Below are 18077 nucleotides of genomic sequence, written 5' to 3' on the forward strand. Positions count from 1 at the left end.
AAATAAGTTGAGAGACAGGTACAGGTCATTGTAAGGAAAAAATTTATTTGAACATTGGTATTATTCTCAGTAGTTTTGGAGATTTAGCTGTTTGAAAGTTGCTCACACATGCACGTGCGTGCGCGCGCACACAATCACACAATAATAATAATGAGTTACACATGTCCTACATTTGCAACAAGTGCTCAAAAATTGAACCATTAACCTAATTACACTTTAAAAACTAACTTTACATTGTTTGGCTTACATCCCTATCAGGGTGTCCAACATTTGCTTCTTTGAGATACTGCAATTTGATTCGTGTTTTATCAATGGAGATACACGACCATTGACAAGTAACTCAAAGAAGTGACAAGTTGTAAAATTTATTGCGACTACTAGACACAAGTTGTAAAATTTATTGAGGTTTGTAGTTCACTTTTTGAGCATTTGTTGTGAACATAAGTGTTTTATTCATTAATTAAACAAATTAAAGTAACCTAACATGTAACCTTTTTTTATATATTTGTGTTTAATTTTTATAGAAAAATGTCTGTAACTGTTGTTTGTTTATAATTTTCCTTTCGGTTTCATATTACTAATCTTTATTAACAGATTTTTCTATTCTCTGATTCTGATTCTTTTCTACTTTGCTATTGAATTGACTTTTAGGAACCCCCGGAAAGTATTGAAGATACAATCGATAACCAGGTTAGTTTTATTCATTTATTTCAAACGACGTATGCTGTGTTGTAATTGAGTCTTGGATGCAAATTTCCTATCGTTTGTTCCTGTGACATTATGTATTTATGTTTTGCTGCTTTAATTTATAGTGTGATTTGTGTTTTAAGCTTAAAGTTTTGCCTATCTTGTATGTTTTTAATTGAAAATATTCATTGAAATCATTGCCCCTCACTTCATTTCAAATTATTCTAATTTGTATATTCTTACAGCATTAAATCTTTAATCTGCATCATCTGTTTATTTGTAACTTTATGCAAATCATTGATTAGTTTTTTACCGTAGACAGATTTATTCTGTCCAAGAAACCTATTTTTATTTCAAGTGATTTGGAGGACCTTCAATTAGCAGACATTCACAGTATAATTTCTTTTTATGCAGTGGCAAATGAGAGTTTTTTCCCTTTACTTTAGGATATGTCGTTTTGTTTTTGCTTAAGTATGCATCTATTTAATATTGATATGCATTTATTATTAATTTGCATATGTTCGATGCTGAATGATGTGGTGCAATGTGGCGATGCAAATGACTACTACGTGGAAGGCCTTTCAGATTGCTGGTTGTAATAAGAAATAGTGTTTTTATACTAAATTTTTAAAATTATCGTGTAAACGTTTGTACTCAAATTTCACATTGTGCCTATTTTTTACTCAAAATGTACTTAATTATTTATTTGGATAAACTTTTAGAATTTTTAAATAAGTATTTTTGACACGACAAAACAGTTTTTACAACGTTGCTTTAATAATTTATGAATATAAAAATAGTTCAAGTTAAAATGATTTGGTATTACAAAAGTATTTGAATGATAATGATACATTTTACTTGAAATTCTTTACATGTAATTACAAATTAATGTGTAAAATCTATTGATTTTTATGTCTTGTATTAATCTATACTTTCAAAATTATGGAATTTGGAGCACTCGTATATAAATTTAAATATTTGAGACCCGACAATGTTGTTATTGCAAAATTTAAGATATATTTTTTTTTACAGTATTAATCATAGTTAATGGTAATTGATAATGTACTTTGTACTTATTTGTTTATTATAATAGACTTATTTGTAAGTATCTGTAATTAACATGTAATTTTTCTTAAAATTTTAGGTACAAGAAACAGCCACTTTTAATCCACCCGCTAGCAAAACAGAGATTCCTTCGGCATCGGAGGTACGTTTAATTTTACTCTTTACGTGCATGGGTACGTGCGTCTGAATAAACTTTCGTCAAGCATGTCTGTCTATAATAATAATGTGAAGTTTTTGTATTGTTTTCCTTAGAGTTTGTCTTTCAAAATTATGCAACTTACATCCAAATAATTAATATGAACTGCAATGTCATTACTTATTTTGATTCTTACTACTATTGGGATGACACAAAATCAAATTTTTGTTTATTTTTCTGTATATTTTACATAACATATGATCGTCACATCGACTGTAACTCTGTTTTCATTGCTTATATTTATGTTAACCTTAATCTCACATATTTTCTTTAATGTGTGAACGTAATGCACTGATTTATGCAGCATAATTACACTGCACATAATTGCTGTTTCTTGAATTTGATATTGAAAAATTGCGTAATCTGTCTTTTCTGTACTTGCCAAATTTCAACGTCATACATTGTTTTGTTTACAGAATGATGTCTTGTGCTGTTGAAATGCTATATGGGCTCCCATATGGAGCCCTTGTGCCATTTCTGATGAAACGTTGCCATTTTCCAGAAATGTAATAAGGGTGCATTTAAACATAAAAAAATAGGGTCTATAGACTTCATTTTCAATATACAGTGGAGTCAAAGATACAGTGTCACGCTCCCTGGCACAATTGACCACATTATTGTTTTTCTCCCTAAATTCAGTTAAACAGCATCGTGTGCCTAATGGAAAATAGGCATGAAAAACAAACAAAACAATCGACGGTGATTGCTTTGTTCTTGGATTGCCTCTCTGTGTCAGCAAGTTTGAGGATTGTATCTCCTGTGGTCAGCAGCTATGAGGATCACCTCTCCTTGTGGCTGGAGGTACTGGTACAAGCAGAGTTGTGGAAAGATAGGGGCAGATGGGTACATGCCCCGGTACAAAGATGATAGGAGTGCCAAAATTCCAAAACTCTTACATAGGAAAACTTATAAATTCATAGAAAACTGTCACATACAAGTATGAAAAATTATATTAATAAAAATGATGCAATATATTAATAGAAAGTGATTTTATAATTTTTAAGTTTGTAACAGACTATGAAAATCTTATCCAATAGGCTTCTATCTGACTCCTCCTCAGTTTGATCACGATAAAGTCGCATGATGTCCTAGTACTGTATAGACTACTATTCCTTTATTCTATATGTAACACAACAGTAAGTATTTATGTATGTAAACATTTTCAAACATAAAAGAGGCACCGATGCCTACAAATTTTTCTTTTCCATTGTAATGTTATGGGGTAGACCTCTGTTGTTGTGTTCACGTATTGTGAAGCTATAAAAATTTATCTGTAAAATGTAATTTCATATGCATTTCAATGATTAATTGGATATAAGTTGCAAGAGATGTTTTAGGTCGGTTTCTTACCGCTAACATTTGAGCAGTGGCATAGCGAACATAACTGGCGTCAGGGGCATGACACTTTATTGCCGCCCCCCTCCAGAAACACACATAATTTGTCTTGGAGACCATTTGGGTGCCCCTCTACGAGTGGCACCCGGTGCATGATACACCCCCTCGCACCCCCTCGCTACGCCACTGCATTTGAGTTCTGAATTATTACTCTAAACTTCTGCACAAAATACTAACATCTTACGTTGTTGCACAATAATCTAATCAAATAAAGTTACATATATTTATATTACTGCACCATTTTGTTTTTCGGTACTTATTTTCAAGTGGTTTCCAGTAACTTCGGTTATTTTTTTATTTATTAATAATTTAATAATGTATAATTTTAAAATACAGTAAATCCTTGATAACTCTGATGTAAATCAAAATTACTGCGACGAAAAGAGACAATCGTTTTTTAAATTTGGGTTATTGAGAATTGACTGTAATTAATTAAGTTATTTATTTACATTTTTAATGATATGAATCAAATGAATATCTGTTACTAACTTGTACTTCCTGACGACATTGTCGACCCTTCGTAGACCATAAAATCGGAGGTACCGGCCGTCGAGAGTCCCAAGCCAAAGGTGTGCCTTTAAAACTTACCACGGGAAAGAAAAAGCTTATTTGTACAATATCTCGATTACTGTCGATCGTGTAATTGCAAATTACATATGTTAAAAAGTAAATTTTTAATTCATTTCATAAAGAAAATGATTTTTTTTTTTGTCAAATATGATTTTAGTTTGGCTTCGTTAAAAAGTTATTTGGAATTCCGCCAGGTAATCGAGTTATTAATACAAAAATTTCTGCTTAATTGAAATATGCTTTTTGCTTTTTTATACATTTTTTTTTTTTTGTAATTTTAGATATAAAGATGCATTTTCTTAATTCTAGAAACAGTTTAAATTTTTTATGCCTTGGTAGACAAAAGAGATTTTTTTAAATCTCTTGAATAAGTGCAGAAATGAACGGTCAGTCAAATTTTTTTCGCTTAACATAAAAAGGAATATATACGTCAGTCATTTTTTACATACGAAGCTATATCGGAAGATTTGTAGATAAATCTCTCGATAAAATTTCAGTTTCTAAAGACTTAAAAAGTCTTTAGAAATATAACTTAAATTTTGTTGCTTTAAAAAAATTAAGTAAACTATAAGATTCTGTATTCAATTCTTTTACTGTATTTATATTTTAAAGCAAACATTAAAGGGTCGTTAATCAAAATCAATTGTCTGACAGTCATCTTGTTTTAAGTATTTCGTGTGAAGATACCGAAATTTCAAGCTCGAGACGTTGAAATTTTATTTTTTGTCATTTCCGTTTACTATGTTATCGATTGCTGAATCGGTTCGAGTCTTTAGGAAGTATATAAGCCAATTACAATAAATGCGTTTGTTAAATTTGTTTTAATTATCGGCAAAATGTTGGATTTACGTCTCCCCTCTGTGAGGTCGAAGTCGACGTTCGAATTTAGTATTACAATTATGTTTTTTAATAAATGTCGATTGTATGTAAATTGTTTTCGTTGAACATTCAATGACTTTACACATAATTAATTATAATTAAATCAAAACACTTTTTGCATTCTTAAATTTGAATTTATGATCTTTCTTTCAAAGAAATGGTTGTTATTGATGCTGGAAGCATTCTTAAACATTTCAGATTTTTTTCCAAACAAAAATAAATAATTATTTACACTTTTTTGGAATAACTTTAATTACCCTAGATGAACATTGGGAAATTTTATGATTCATTTAAGCCAAAAAAATCAATATTGCAATTGTAAATAATTTACGAGGAAGGACATCTAAACAAATTTAGTCACGGTCAGTAGAAAGTGAAGTCGAGATGAACTTTCAGGTAAAGATTGTCGTAACTTTGTTTATGTGTAACTGAAAGATTGCCTTAAATAATCGGGCTATAAATCCACTAATTTAATGATTGGTACTAAGTAATTTGTTACAAGAGGTAGACATTAGGTGCCATCTCTTATCTACTAAATCAATAATTATAATTTTAATAATTTATTAAATAATTTATAATCATCTGGAAGAAAAGAACTGGCCCGTGGCGAGGCTTGAACCCACAACTTTCGCTTGCCGTGCAGTTCTTTATACAGATAATGTGTAATGTGTTATACATGTATAACTAACATATATGTTAGTTATACATGTAATAATAGGCAATCAGATAGAATAGACTAAATATTTATGCTTCTATTTTTAAATATCTTTGATATGAAATGATAGAAACTACAAAAAAAGATTACCTATGGTTGTATATATTGTGTCTGCAGTTTGTATCGATATCCATTGATCTGATTATATTCAACTTTGTAGATGAATATTTACTTCATATTTGTCTTAAATTTCAAGATGAATTGTGACAAATAATATATGGGGTGATTGTAATTAAAGTGTCCCTATTTGGTGCCATTGGCAGGGATGAGTAACGGATCCAAAGGTGACGAAATTTTGTATGTTAAAGTCTTGAAAGAGATTTTTTAGATAAGAAATTTATTTCTGAAATTAGACATTATGGAATTTCTGGTGCCAAGAGTGGAAAAAACACTTGTAACCTGAATAATGCAAGTATACAATGGGTGATTTCTGGGTATAAAATTTCCCATGGCATGTAGAATGTCTTTGTATTATCACGGATTGGCTGTGCCGGACTTTGTCAGAATGGACTTCTTTAGTAAAGGTTTTTTATGAAAACAGTGTCAATGCTCCCATTTTTTCATAGTGGCTGGTTGCCCTCATTCCGCTTGCAAGTTTTGCTTACTTTTGGAACCAAATTTCCAGAATTATCCTGGTTTCTTCTTTCGTGCATGGCGAGTAAAACATTAGCATACAAAATTTGATTTTTGAACTGCTGCATATCTGTTTGGACAGTGTCAAATAGGATTGAATTTTGCATACGATTAAAAAACACTAACACTCTAAAAAGATAATCATTTTTTTAATGTTTAACAGAACTCTAGTTAAAAAAAATTAAATGCTTTTATGGTTTGTTTATAACCTTTTGATTTATAATGGACGTGTTTTCCATCATGAGTGACAGGACGCTCATTGTACGTATTTTCCAAATTATATCCTTATTTGTCGCGAATTTCACTTGGGACTTCTATAATAATTATAAAGTAATACTAAAAATATTGTAATCCCAAAGCTGTTTTATAACCGTATCTGTATATCTATGTGTGTATTTCCTTTTTATGTTTACTTTATCGGCTTCTTCGATACGCAAGTTATTTGTAATTAAAGTGTTAAAATCAAATTACATTCTTAAATATTAGTTGTAACATAATCTTGTGTAGTCTGTTAGTTTTCTAAACTGCATGCACTTAACATTGTATCTTGAAACCTTATCTGTGCAGATATGCTTGCTTATTTCTCAAATTTTTGTCTGTACAGTCATTTTATCAACAGAATAGCATGCACATTTTAAAAAAAAAACCATTATATTTACGTGTGTATCTTTCCTTTAGAATACGAAAATGCTTAAGAAGCCAGAAATAGTTACTGTGATAGCACCTTATCAGACCACGAGTCCGGGTCAGTTGAGTTTGGAACGCGGACAGCTAATACAGGTTCGGAAGAAGAGTCCGAGCGGTTGGTGGGAGGGAGAGATGCAGGTAACGTCCATTTGGATGTATTTTGTTCATTTAATCATAAGCAGATGAGGTTAATAATCTTAAAATTAGATCAAAGGTAAGAAGAGGCAGATCGGATGGTTTCCCGCTTCATATGTGAAACCGCTGAGTGGAAGTGGAACTAATAGCAATAGAAGCACTCCAGACGCTCTGCAGCAGCAAAAACAACAGACGGAAGAGACCGTGAACGGAACTCCTCAATCTCAACCGCCACTAGGTTTTTAAGATTTTTATTTTTCTTTGTTTTAATCTTCCAGAACAATCGAGGACTTTTAAAATGATCTTATTTTATTTTTCAGATCAAGTGGTCGCTCTCTATCCATTCACTGCTCAGCATGAGGACGAGTTAACATTCCAAAAAGGCCAAGTAATTACTGTACATAACAAAGAAGACACCGCCTGGTGGAGGGGTGAAATTAATGGTGTCGTCGGTCTCTTCCCGGCCAACTACGTAGAACCGCTAGAAAAATCCAGAATTACACCTACTCCCGGACAGTGTGAGTATAATGTTTAACTTCTTAATCGATAGTATGAAGCTTATGTGATGATGATTTGATGAATCCCTCTCTGCCTCTTGCAGGAGGAAACGATTACCAGTATAAAGACATCCTTGGCACCCACTACCACACCGGCCATGAAGATCTGAATTAAATCAGTCACAAAAAAAAAAAAAAAACTGTAGTCTTTCTTCCAGAATGACAGAGTTGTGTGAAATTTAAAAAGTTATTTACAATGTGTATCTCCGAAGATTTAATATATATATACATACATATATATACACGTCGTTTACGGTAGTCTTAGATTATACAGAATGAAATGTTAATCTATTGTTGTATTTTGTATATTTGGTTTTATATGTGCAGCTCGTTTCTGGTTATTTACACTCGTATTTTTTTTATACGTGAAATTTGCAACTAATATGTTTCTTTGTCGATTTCTTTAATATCTTTAAGACACGTGTGGTAGTGGGTCCAGGGTAGAAATTTTGGTTTGCATTTAGATTATAGAGAAATTTTACCTGTAACTTAATTTCTTTCCTATACCAAACTACCCTAGACCCACCTCTACTACACTATTCGGGAGATAAAAATAGTTACAAACGTGCAGATGTGAACGTGTAGATTTAAGATGTTGCAATACTCGAATCCAGAGGAAGTAGTCGAAGTTTTACTATAGACAAACAGTTCGAACAGTGAACTAATATATTACATTAAAGGCTATTATTTAAAACGTTTCCATAGCTTTCACCATTTAGTCAAATTTATGGAATGTTTTGTGCCAAAAAAAAAATATTTAATGATTAAATAGTAACGTGGTGTTTGTTCCTTTTCCGTTTTTTATTCTCACGGATTGAGTACAGACCAGTGTGAATATATTATAAAGTGTGGAAATTCTCTAACGCGTGCTGCTCGAAGTTAGAGGACTGTCATTTAAAATCGAAGGTACGCAAGTTAAAATATTGAAGAGAAGGAAGATGGTTGCGGAAGTTTATAATTATTCTGATTGTGGCTAAATTGTCGTGTAGTAAGCTTAACGGCATCTCAATTATTGTTGAGATTTTTGTTTACAAGCTGTTATATGACATTTTCTGTAGTGTGAATTCATTTTTTCATAGAAAATTTCCACACATTATCGAAGATTAATATTGTTACATGGTCTACTCTCTCAAGATCTAATGATTGTTTGCTTTGTTACTTTAAAAAACTCATTTAAACATTTTGAATCTCACTTATGTTAAGCTCTCTATTGTTTGTATATGTTGACACTAACTGGTGTTAATTAATTTTTGAATCTTTAGAATATTTGTTATACCTTGAGTATAATTTATTATTTCATGGAATCCATAAAATTATATATTTTTGTTTCGAAGAAGCCACGACAAACATTTGTCCATCGAGAAGACAAAACAGTAGATGGGGGGATCCACGCATAGAGACACAATGACTCAAAACTATTTCTTCATTCTTCAATAGAAGCTTAAATTATCTATGCATGATAATCTGCAATAGTTGATTGTATTGTGATTTTTCGCAAATGAGTATTCGTGGGAGCGATTGCAATCCACTGCAAATTTTTGTATTTCAATAATCTTTAGAGAGAATACAAAAATGGTAGGATGTTGTGCATTGTGAGAAAAAAAAATTAGAAAAATTGTCTTGAAGTTGTTGTGTAATTGCAGGAAAAATTGCACAGTTGTATGATGTACAGAATAAATTTTTTTGTTGATGTGATATAAATTGTTTGTGCTTTATTATTGTTTTATTATAATTCTAACATTTCCTTCCTTTTGGTTAGTAACTCATTATTAGTATTAAAGTATATAGCATAAAAACAAATCATTATGTTGAAGTTTTGTTGGCACATATCTACACAGAATGGAACTAACTGTAATTGTCTTGCCACGACACTGCTTAAATTTCTTAGATAATTGAGATAATAGAGGTCTTGTATCAATGACTGAAAGTTAGGACTCTGCTCCACCAAATGGCACTGGAGTTCTAGAGACCATGGCTCAATCTTTAGCAGTTGGCATCCAGTAATCACTAAAGGTGTCTGAACAATAGCAGTCAGACTGAGAAATGCTCATACCTTAGCAGTACAGCACCTACAGTTTTCACTTCTTTCATTGCCCTCAGCATCCAACCATCTAACCTTGCCTACAGTTTTGTACAAGCTATTGCTGTTTTATACACACAATCAAGAACTGAGTGATGCTCATCTTTTTGGGTCATAGAGCTTTCCTTTTGCCCCAACTAAGAGAGGACCTGCCCAGTGTTTCACTAAGCTGTATATTGATCCATATTTTCCTTTTAGTCTCTTGAGCATTGCTCTTCTGTTTTTCAGTTATAAATACAGTAGAACCTCGATTATCCGCCCTAATTGGGGACTGGGGTTGGTCGGATAATTGAAAAGTCGGATAACCGAAAAGTATGAAAAAATCCATTATTAGTGTAGTATATTATTATATCCCATGTAATTAGTATATTAGTATATCGCTATTAACCTATTTTGCGTTGAATTTTCATCGATGTTAAGCCTAACAAAAATTTTTTAAAATAATAATCGTCGCTATTGTATTGTTAAAAATTAGAAAATTAAGCTTCGTTTAAATACTGGCTCCCTTTCATGGTCAAGTGAGTGTTTCCAGCTAAAACACATAAAAATAATATTAAAGTCGCCAAGACATAGCCAAATATTGTAGCGCCACATCACTAGCGGACATTTGAAATTTGCCGACTAGGACGGTCGGTTAACCGAGGGGTCGGTTGATCGGGGGGCGGATAATCGAGGTTCTACTGTATTCACTTTCTAGTCCTACAAGCCTTACCTACATTGGCCTTTAACATGATCTAGAACTCTAGAGGGTCCCACTTTCACATCAAATGGTTGTAGGAGCTCTAGATCTAGCCAGCAAGCTCTGTCTGGCTTCTTTTCCAAGTGTTAGGTCAAAGGACCTTGTTAATCTGACCATGTCAATTCCTTTAGCCAGAAAAAACTTGGCTTGAAACATAGTCAGTCAGTCCAGAACTTAACCGCAGTTCTGGTAAGAGAGGCAGCTGGCACTCTTGCAGGAATGATTGGAACCCATACAGACCTTGCCCTTTAATTAAGAGCATTTTGAATAGAACTGTTCCCTCCGAGACCCAGTTGAGAAGGCCCCTTTTCCTTTCAGGACCACTTGGGCTTCAGGTTGTCGGCCTGCATATCCAAGTTGTTCTGGGCTTGTCTTTACAGATGCTTCCTGACATTGTAAATAATAACTGGCCAATGCTTAGATATCCTATAAACAACTGCCTCCTTCATTGCCTTTGACTCTTCTGTCAACTCTTTCTGAAGCATTTGGACATTCCATTGGGATTTGACCTCAATCAGAATGCTATTTATTTTGACCTCGTGGATGTTTTTAATGCCCACTTTAAGTTATTTGAGATTTACATTTCTCTCTAGCTGATTGGGAAACACTGCATTAATCAAACAGATAGTGTACTGCAGTGTTTCCCAAACATGTTTTAAAACTATGATGTTTTAAAACATGTTTAAAATTTAAAAAATAAATTATGGCTGGTTTAAAAAAATTCTTTAATACAGAAGTTAAATTTATCAAGAGATATTTGTAAAATTGAAAGTTTTTATTATGAAAATATAGAGACTATTTAAATCTGCATATAAAGAGTATTTGGGTTTAAGCTGATAAGCTGCAAAGTTTATGGAAGCTCCCAGAGTTGACAGGCATACACACAAATGCATGCAACTTTCATGATGGGTATACTAATACTGCAAATTGCAACAATCAGTATTTTAGGGAATACCTCCTGGCTGGCCAGCAGTAAAATGAAAGATAAATGAAATTAAAAAAGATCTGCTTCAAAATTTTAAACAATATTTAATAATTCAGCAACACCTGAAGCACCCGCAACACATTTTAGGAAATAATGGTGTACTGCATAGCTACTGTCCTCATGTACATCAGAGATGGATGAAAAGTGTTTTTCAAGAAAGGATGGACAAGCACTTGGTTTGGCTCCCCAGCTGAGTGGGTAAGTTTGCTTACTGACTGAGTATAGGTAACCTTGGCCAGCATAGATCTTTTGGTATCTGTTCTACAGGGTCTTGCTTGATCAGTTGGCAGGACATGGCCTGCCTTCTTAATACACTTCACATTGAAGTTGGAGCCTTAAGTTCACACTCCTACCTCAGCACTATTGAGGCCATCTTTTGAAAAAGGTTCTAGATGGTAGCATCATCATTTGACAATGGTTGTTGATCCTGTCAAGTAGAGTTGCCAGGTCCTCCTAGATTCCCTCAATCATTTGTTAGTTTCTGAACTCTAGTTGCATTGCAGTGGTCCCTCTTGTCTCGGCTATGGAAGCGTCACTCTTCCTTTTGTCCAACTGCTCCTCTTGTTCTGGGTCAATGCAGGGCATATCTATTTTAAGGGCAACCAGAGGCATTGCTCCTTCAATTCATTTGTTTTTGTTCCTGGCCGGCTGCATCCCACTTGCATCTTAGTGATGGGAGAGCACTGGGGATCACCACTTTCCCAAGAGCACAGCATCTTATTGTGCTGCTCTCTCTGCTGTCTATGCAATGCTTGCTTATGATGATAGTCAAACTACTTTCTTACACTACTTCCTTCTTGTCTTCCTTCTTGTAATCTACCTCTTCAAGACCAGAATTAGAAAGTATATCATCAAAACCTCTGGCCTTTCTATAACAACCATGCCTCTCCTCCTTTGTAGCTGGCATTTCATTTCTTGTGGGCTGTTGCTCTTGTTTGTTTACATTGTACCAAGGAACTGCAACGCCTTCTCTCATTACCCGATGGCTTCTTTTTATTTTCATAAGGGGAGTAAATAGGAGCTGTCCAGAGGGCACTGATGGTGTGTTACTCTTTATTAGCAGGTCTGCTAGTTTGCTTGAGACAAGCTCAATTGACTACATTTATCCTTAAATTTTTCAGGAAAGACAAGACTTCTCTGGAAAACTTTGTAGCAGCTATAGAAGCTGCTCTCTTGATTGCCAACACTTTGTGGCCCACTATAAGCTACTGCCATGCTTTGGCCATACTATCAGGTCAGTCCATAAGTTCGTGCGCATTTTTATCTACAAAAAAAGCAACAAAAAATTTTAACTAAATTTTATTTCAATCTATAATGTATTCACCATTATTTTGTACAATTTCTTGCCATCTTGATGGTAGCTTTTTAATCCCGTCTTTGTAAAATGATTTCGGTTTTGAATCAAAATATTCAGAAATAGCCTTTTTTATATTGTTCTCATCCTCAAAAGTTTTTCCTTTTAAAAATTCTGCAAACTCTGAAAAAGATGATAATCACTGGGAGCAATATCTGGCAAATATGGTGGATGAGGTAAAATTTCCCAGTTGAAGCTTTTGAGTTGAGCAGTTGACGTTGTTGTCAGTTAGCTATTGACAGTTCATGTGGTATCCATTTTCCTAGCTTTGAAACTTTTCCGATTTGTTGTAGATGTCTATGAACAGTTCCATGGGATGAATTTAAACGTTCCGCAATTTCATCAACTGTTAAAGATGGTTCTGCTTCAACTAGTGCAGAGAGAGCATCATCATCAAAGTCAACGGGTCTTCCAGTACGAGCCTTATCCTCCACACTAAAATCATTATTTCTAAATCTTTCAAACCACTTCTGCGCAGTCCTTACACTAATTACAGTTTGATTATGAACAGTATTTAATTTTTTGGCTGCATTTGTAGCATTCTCATCACTTAAAAATAAAAAGTATAAAACATGTCTCTTATATTCATCTGTTACTTCCATTTTAACAAAACTAAACAACTGAAATGTTCCCAATTCTGAACAGTATTATATGAATGAGATCCAATTTAACACTTTAACATTTTAATATAAAAAGTATCACATTAGACTGGCATTTTTAACAGCAAAACAAGATTTTTCTCAAGATCATAAAATACGCACGAACTTATGGACTGACCTGATAGTTTTCTATCTATTTTGATGCGTATATGTATGCAGCTTTGTTGCTGTCTGTCTGAAAAGGGATAGGTTTCAGTTTGGGGAGATGATCGAAACCCCAACAAGGACTCCAGATAGTGGCACGGTAGTCAGACAGACAACATTATAAAGGCTCATTATATTGACACTTGGAACCTTAGACCTGAGTTTGAAATTCCAACAGCCAATCCCAGTATTAAAAGCTTTCTTGGTGGCTGACACTGTTAATTCAAATCCCAAAATTTTCATTTAAGTGAAACAATTGTAAATTCCATAAAAATTACAATGGAATTTAAACTTGATAATACTTTAGACTCGATTTTTGTAATAATTTCAACGAGCACAAAAATATATTTTTTCTGTGTATTGATTAATAATTAAGGACAGTTTGTGCAAAAAAGACACTCTGACAAGTCAGTGATTGGGTATTAAATATAGCTTTCTTGTTTAGTTCACATTATAAAGTGCTAAAAGGTTTCTTTTATAATTTATAAAAATATAGAAGATGATATGCTGGACATTGGAAATGCTGAAATATGTTTGAATGATCACCAAGTGGATAAAACCACTGAACACTGGTTGATTGTGGGTTTGCGCCTAGCCAACAGGTCACCCATGTGGTGTTTTTCAGGATTTTTCTACATTAGTAACACCTAAATGGAGGAGGGTAGTTTCCCATCAAAAGTCTTCCTGGGAGGCATCCACTTGGCAGATGCCCATGTGTCACATTGCCATAAACAAACAAACCAGACCAAACCATGTTTAATGACAAATTTGCAGGAACAGAATTCAGTCGTTAAGGGAGGTGTGGCTTTATTATGTTTGATTCCAAATGCCATTGACAATAACAAAATAAAATAGGCATAAATATAGAAATTTGAATGATAACACACGTCATTTGTTTATATTGTTGCTATTGATTTTTTCCCCTTACTTCTCTGTCCGGTGTGCACTAAGAAAATTTTTATTCGTGTCCAATATTGGGATTCAGCCAGGTTTGCAATGGATTTGAGTTGGGTGGTGAGAGACGGGATGAAATCGTCAAAATCACCCATGAAATTTTGAGAACTCTAATCTGAGTCCCGTAGAATAGTGAGATGATGCTTTGGGGGGAGCAAATAACCAGATGGCCAAAGCTAGCCAGTTATTTTTTATATTAATATCAATAATTAATGATAAAGATTATAAAACTTGGTGCACACTGTATATAAATAAAACCATTAATAAATATTTGACTTCCTGAATTAGCAAACAAAATAGATGTTTTTGTTCAAAATCAGGCCATCCATCGTCGTCATGAGATTTTAACAGCAGTGTATGCAAATTTATTTTGGCCACTGGTGGGCCACAACTATCAGAGTGAATAAAACCATCAAACACTGGGTATGGGTTTGAGTCTCACTGACAAATCAACCAGGTGAAATTCGGGATTTCTTCATGTTAACTCCTAAATAGGGCTAATTTCCCATAGAAAGTCATCCCCACTCGGCAGATGGCCCACGTGTTGCGTTGCTTCAGATAAATCAAACTTCTGATAGTCACCTGCCAATGATAAGGAAACAGGATGCCATTTTGACTGTTGATACTTGTCTCATGTTCAGATGATTCTTTCTCCTGGTGGTCTGGAGCCATTTCACTACATGTGTGTGCTCTCGTGTATACAGTGTCCCGACACCTTTTTATGGTCGGGTCAGAACAGCCCAATTTGGCAAAATGACCACTTTTTCTTAACCATGCTGAATGGGTCTGGCCATGTAAATTTTTTGACTTAGTTAGCAACAGGAACAACTACGAAGCATTGGTCAACTTCATGAACGGTACGTACATTGTTACGAATCAGGTCCTAGCTGCCAGTCGTGGAGGACATCACTCACAACATTAGAACAGCACAAACTGTATCCTCTTCAAAGTACTATAAATGTGAAGCAGGTATTCTCTTATGGACTCTCAGTTGTGCTTTGGCATAAGGCTACTCGGTCACCTTTTGTTATTCGCAGTTTTGTAATACCTGCAAATCGTAGTGTTAGTCAGTGTGCACACCTCCATCTCTATAAATTGTAAATTCCTGTTCTTTGTGCCTCACTGTTTTGTGATGTCACCTGTGCCCTCCGAAGTCTGAAGGAAGCATTGTATGGCTTGTTCTGTTTTCAACAATCTGGTGTTATGTTTTTGCGTGGGCTCTACATTGTTACCCTCTGGAGCCAAGGGGGCATTTTCTTTGTTACCCCATCCTCCCACCAGGTTGGGGCTCTACTCCCATAATTTCATTGGGAAAAACTCAAAACCAACGGCTGTCCTAGGGTTTTCCCTCTCCTCAAAGTGCGTGTTTTCTGTTTCCTCATTGTATGTATTGTACTTTTATTGTTATTCTGGTATCCCATTCTCCCCATCGGGTAAGTGGGAAAATATATTGTCACTTGCATCCTCTGTGTCTGGAATGAGCATTGTATCCATTGCTCAGTTTCCAGCCATCTGGTGCACTATACATAGGTGTCAGTTCCTAATTGTTACCTCCCTGGAGCCAAGGGGGCATTCTCTTTGTTTTTCCATCCTCCCCACCAAGTAGGAGGGGCTATAAATATGCGGCTTTGAGGAGAATCTCAAAGCCAAAGGCTGTTTTAAGATTTTCCCCCTCAAAGTGCTGAGGCTTGTTTACTGTTCTCAAGTGTATTGTATTTTATTGTAATTCTATTGTGACTCTGGTTGTCTTAATATGGGACCTGGTAGCTGTTCTGGATCTCATATTTTCACACTTTCCTATCATTCTTTTCTTTCCTTCACTCTTCTCACTTCAGCTAAACTCTTCATTCTTCCTTTTCAAAGGTTCTTCCTTATACTACGTTTGTACACAATCCACGACTCACTTTGATCTTGATTTATCTATTTTTTATTTCTTTGTTGATAGCCCGACACATGTTCCGCAGCCATTTTGTATTTTCTCGCATGCCTGAGATTGTGGGATCTCTCTTATGACTGGATCTAGTTTCAAGAACTCTCTTGGGTCGATCATGATTGAACCTTGTTTCAGTTGAGAGAGGTTGCACCATGGCATAGTCACTGACCTTGATCACATTCTAGATTGAAATGCTCAGTGCAAATGGGATATTAAGGTTAGGCCTTCTCTCCTTTGAAAAAATGTGAATGTTTCTGGTGACGTTATATGGGCACACCCGGCGTTTGAAGAACCGCAAATAATGGATGCATTGAAAATTCTGAACACGGGGAGTCTCCAAGAGCATTTGTCTAGATACCAGGGTAGAATTTTAAAGCACTCTGACAACATTACTTGGTATACCCGTATGCTAAATTTTACAGTTCTAACAAGTGTATAACTTTTTTGTCAACGAATGTATATATAAAATATTTTATACTAGTTAAATAATAGTCTAAGAAGAATGGTCTCACCATTGGCCAATCGGTTCCGTTCCCTGAACACTGGGAGTTCGGTTGTGGTTCGCACCTCGTCAGGCCACGTGGAGAAAACCCTTTTCCGGGATTTCTCCACATCTGTAATGCCTGAATACTCTTATGCCAGTTACCCTTAAAAAAGACCTCCCGGAAGGCATCCCTCCTGGCAGATCGCCCAAGTGTTACATTGTCATAACTTAACAAAACAAATAAAGAAGAATGATAGTTGGAAAGCTGTTTATCAGATAAATTAATTTGAAATTTATGTGACTACAATGGGCATTGAATGAGTCTGGTTTTGTTCTTTATAGTTAAAACATTACTTTGATGCTTGTCTTGTTGAACGAACATTTCCAGAAATTTATACTTTAGTTCATACATAATAATGAAGTGTATTGTTAACATTTGTGTTCTATAAAGTTTAGTTTACTTGTTTGCATTAATGCAACATGTGGATGGTCTGCCTATGGGGACTTCTCCAGAAAGGACTTTTTATGGGAAACTGGCCCCTATTTAGTAGTAATTAATACGAAGAAAAGTTGGAAAATTCCACGTGGTCAAGGTGTGAACCCATGACTAGTGTTTGGTGGTTTTATCCACTCTACCACTGGTGGGCATCCTATCCTGTAAAGTAATTATATAATAATGCCAAAGGAAATCCTGTAAATATGGTCATGTATAGAAAGACGAAATGTAAATAACAATCTCTATGAATATGGATGCAATTTTTAAGATTCTTTTTGTTGTTGAAATTCCAGATAGAAAGAGCATAATTAATACCTAATCTTTTACTTTAGGGGCTGTGGAATCTCAAGCATTTCAAGCACTGAATCCCGAAGATAAGAAACGTCAAAGTTACATCCACGAACTGATCAACACCGAAGAGGATTACATGGCAGACATGGCCATTGTCTTGGACGTAAGTGAAATTTATATATTTTAAATCGTAGGATTGAGCGTCTAATCTCGAGTAACGGCGCCCTGGACATCGTGGCTCGCTCGACTCGAGACTAGGCTCACATTTTCCATTTTGCAGACCTTTCACAAACCCTTGCAAGAGGTGCTGTCCAAAAAGGAATTGCAGATTATTTTCGTCAATTGGAGCGAGTTAATCATCTGCAACACCAAACTTCTCAAGTAAGTGGATCAAAGTTAATTCGTGGGAAAAATGGCACGCTTTCTGAATGTTTTCTTA

General features: G+C 34.7%; 1 protein-coding gene across 2 annotated transcripts in view; it reads left to right on the forward strand.

The window, feature by feature from the left end:
* Window positions 1-18077, forward strand: part of LOC111640015 (intersectin-1-like) — a 60394-nt gene that overhangs the window by 28478 nt on the left and 13839 nt on the right. The window contains exons 24-31 of one of the 2 annotated variants that reach the window (XM_023386020.1): window positions 652-690; window positions 1832-1894; window positions 3868-3912; window positions 6819-6965; window positions 7035-7200; window positions 7283-7480; window positions 17680-17801; window positions 17919-18019. In XM_023386020.1, coding sequence (XP_023241788.1) covers window positions 652-690; window positions 1832-1894; window positions 3868-3912; window positions 6819-6965; window positions 7035-7200; window positions 7283-7480; window positions 17680-17801; window positions 17919-18019 — 881 coding nt within the window. The remainder of the gene's footprint in view (window positions 1-651; window positions 691-1831; window positions 1895-3867; window positions 3913-6818; window positions 6966-7034; window positions 7201-7282; window positions 7481-17679; window positions 17802-17918; window positions 18020-18077) is intronic. The other variant, XM_023386019.1, reaches the window with a different exon arrangement.

This window comes from Centruroides sculpturatus, unplaced genomic scaffold, assembly GCF_000671375.1.
Source record: "Centruroides sculpturatus isolate CEXI.00-Female unplaced genomic scaffold, Cexi_2.0 scaffold1413, whole genome shotgun sequence".
Taxonomy (NCBI): Eukaryota; Metazoa; Arthropoda; class Arachnida; order Scorpiones; family Buthidae; genus Centruroides; species Centruroides sculpturatus.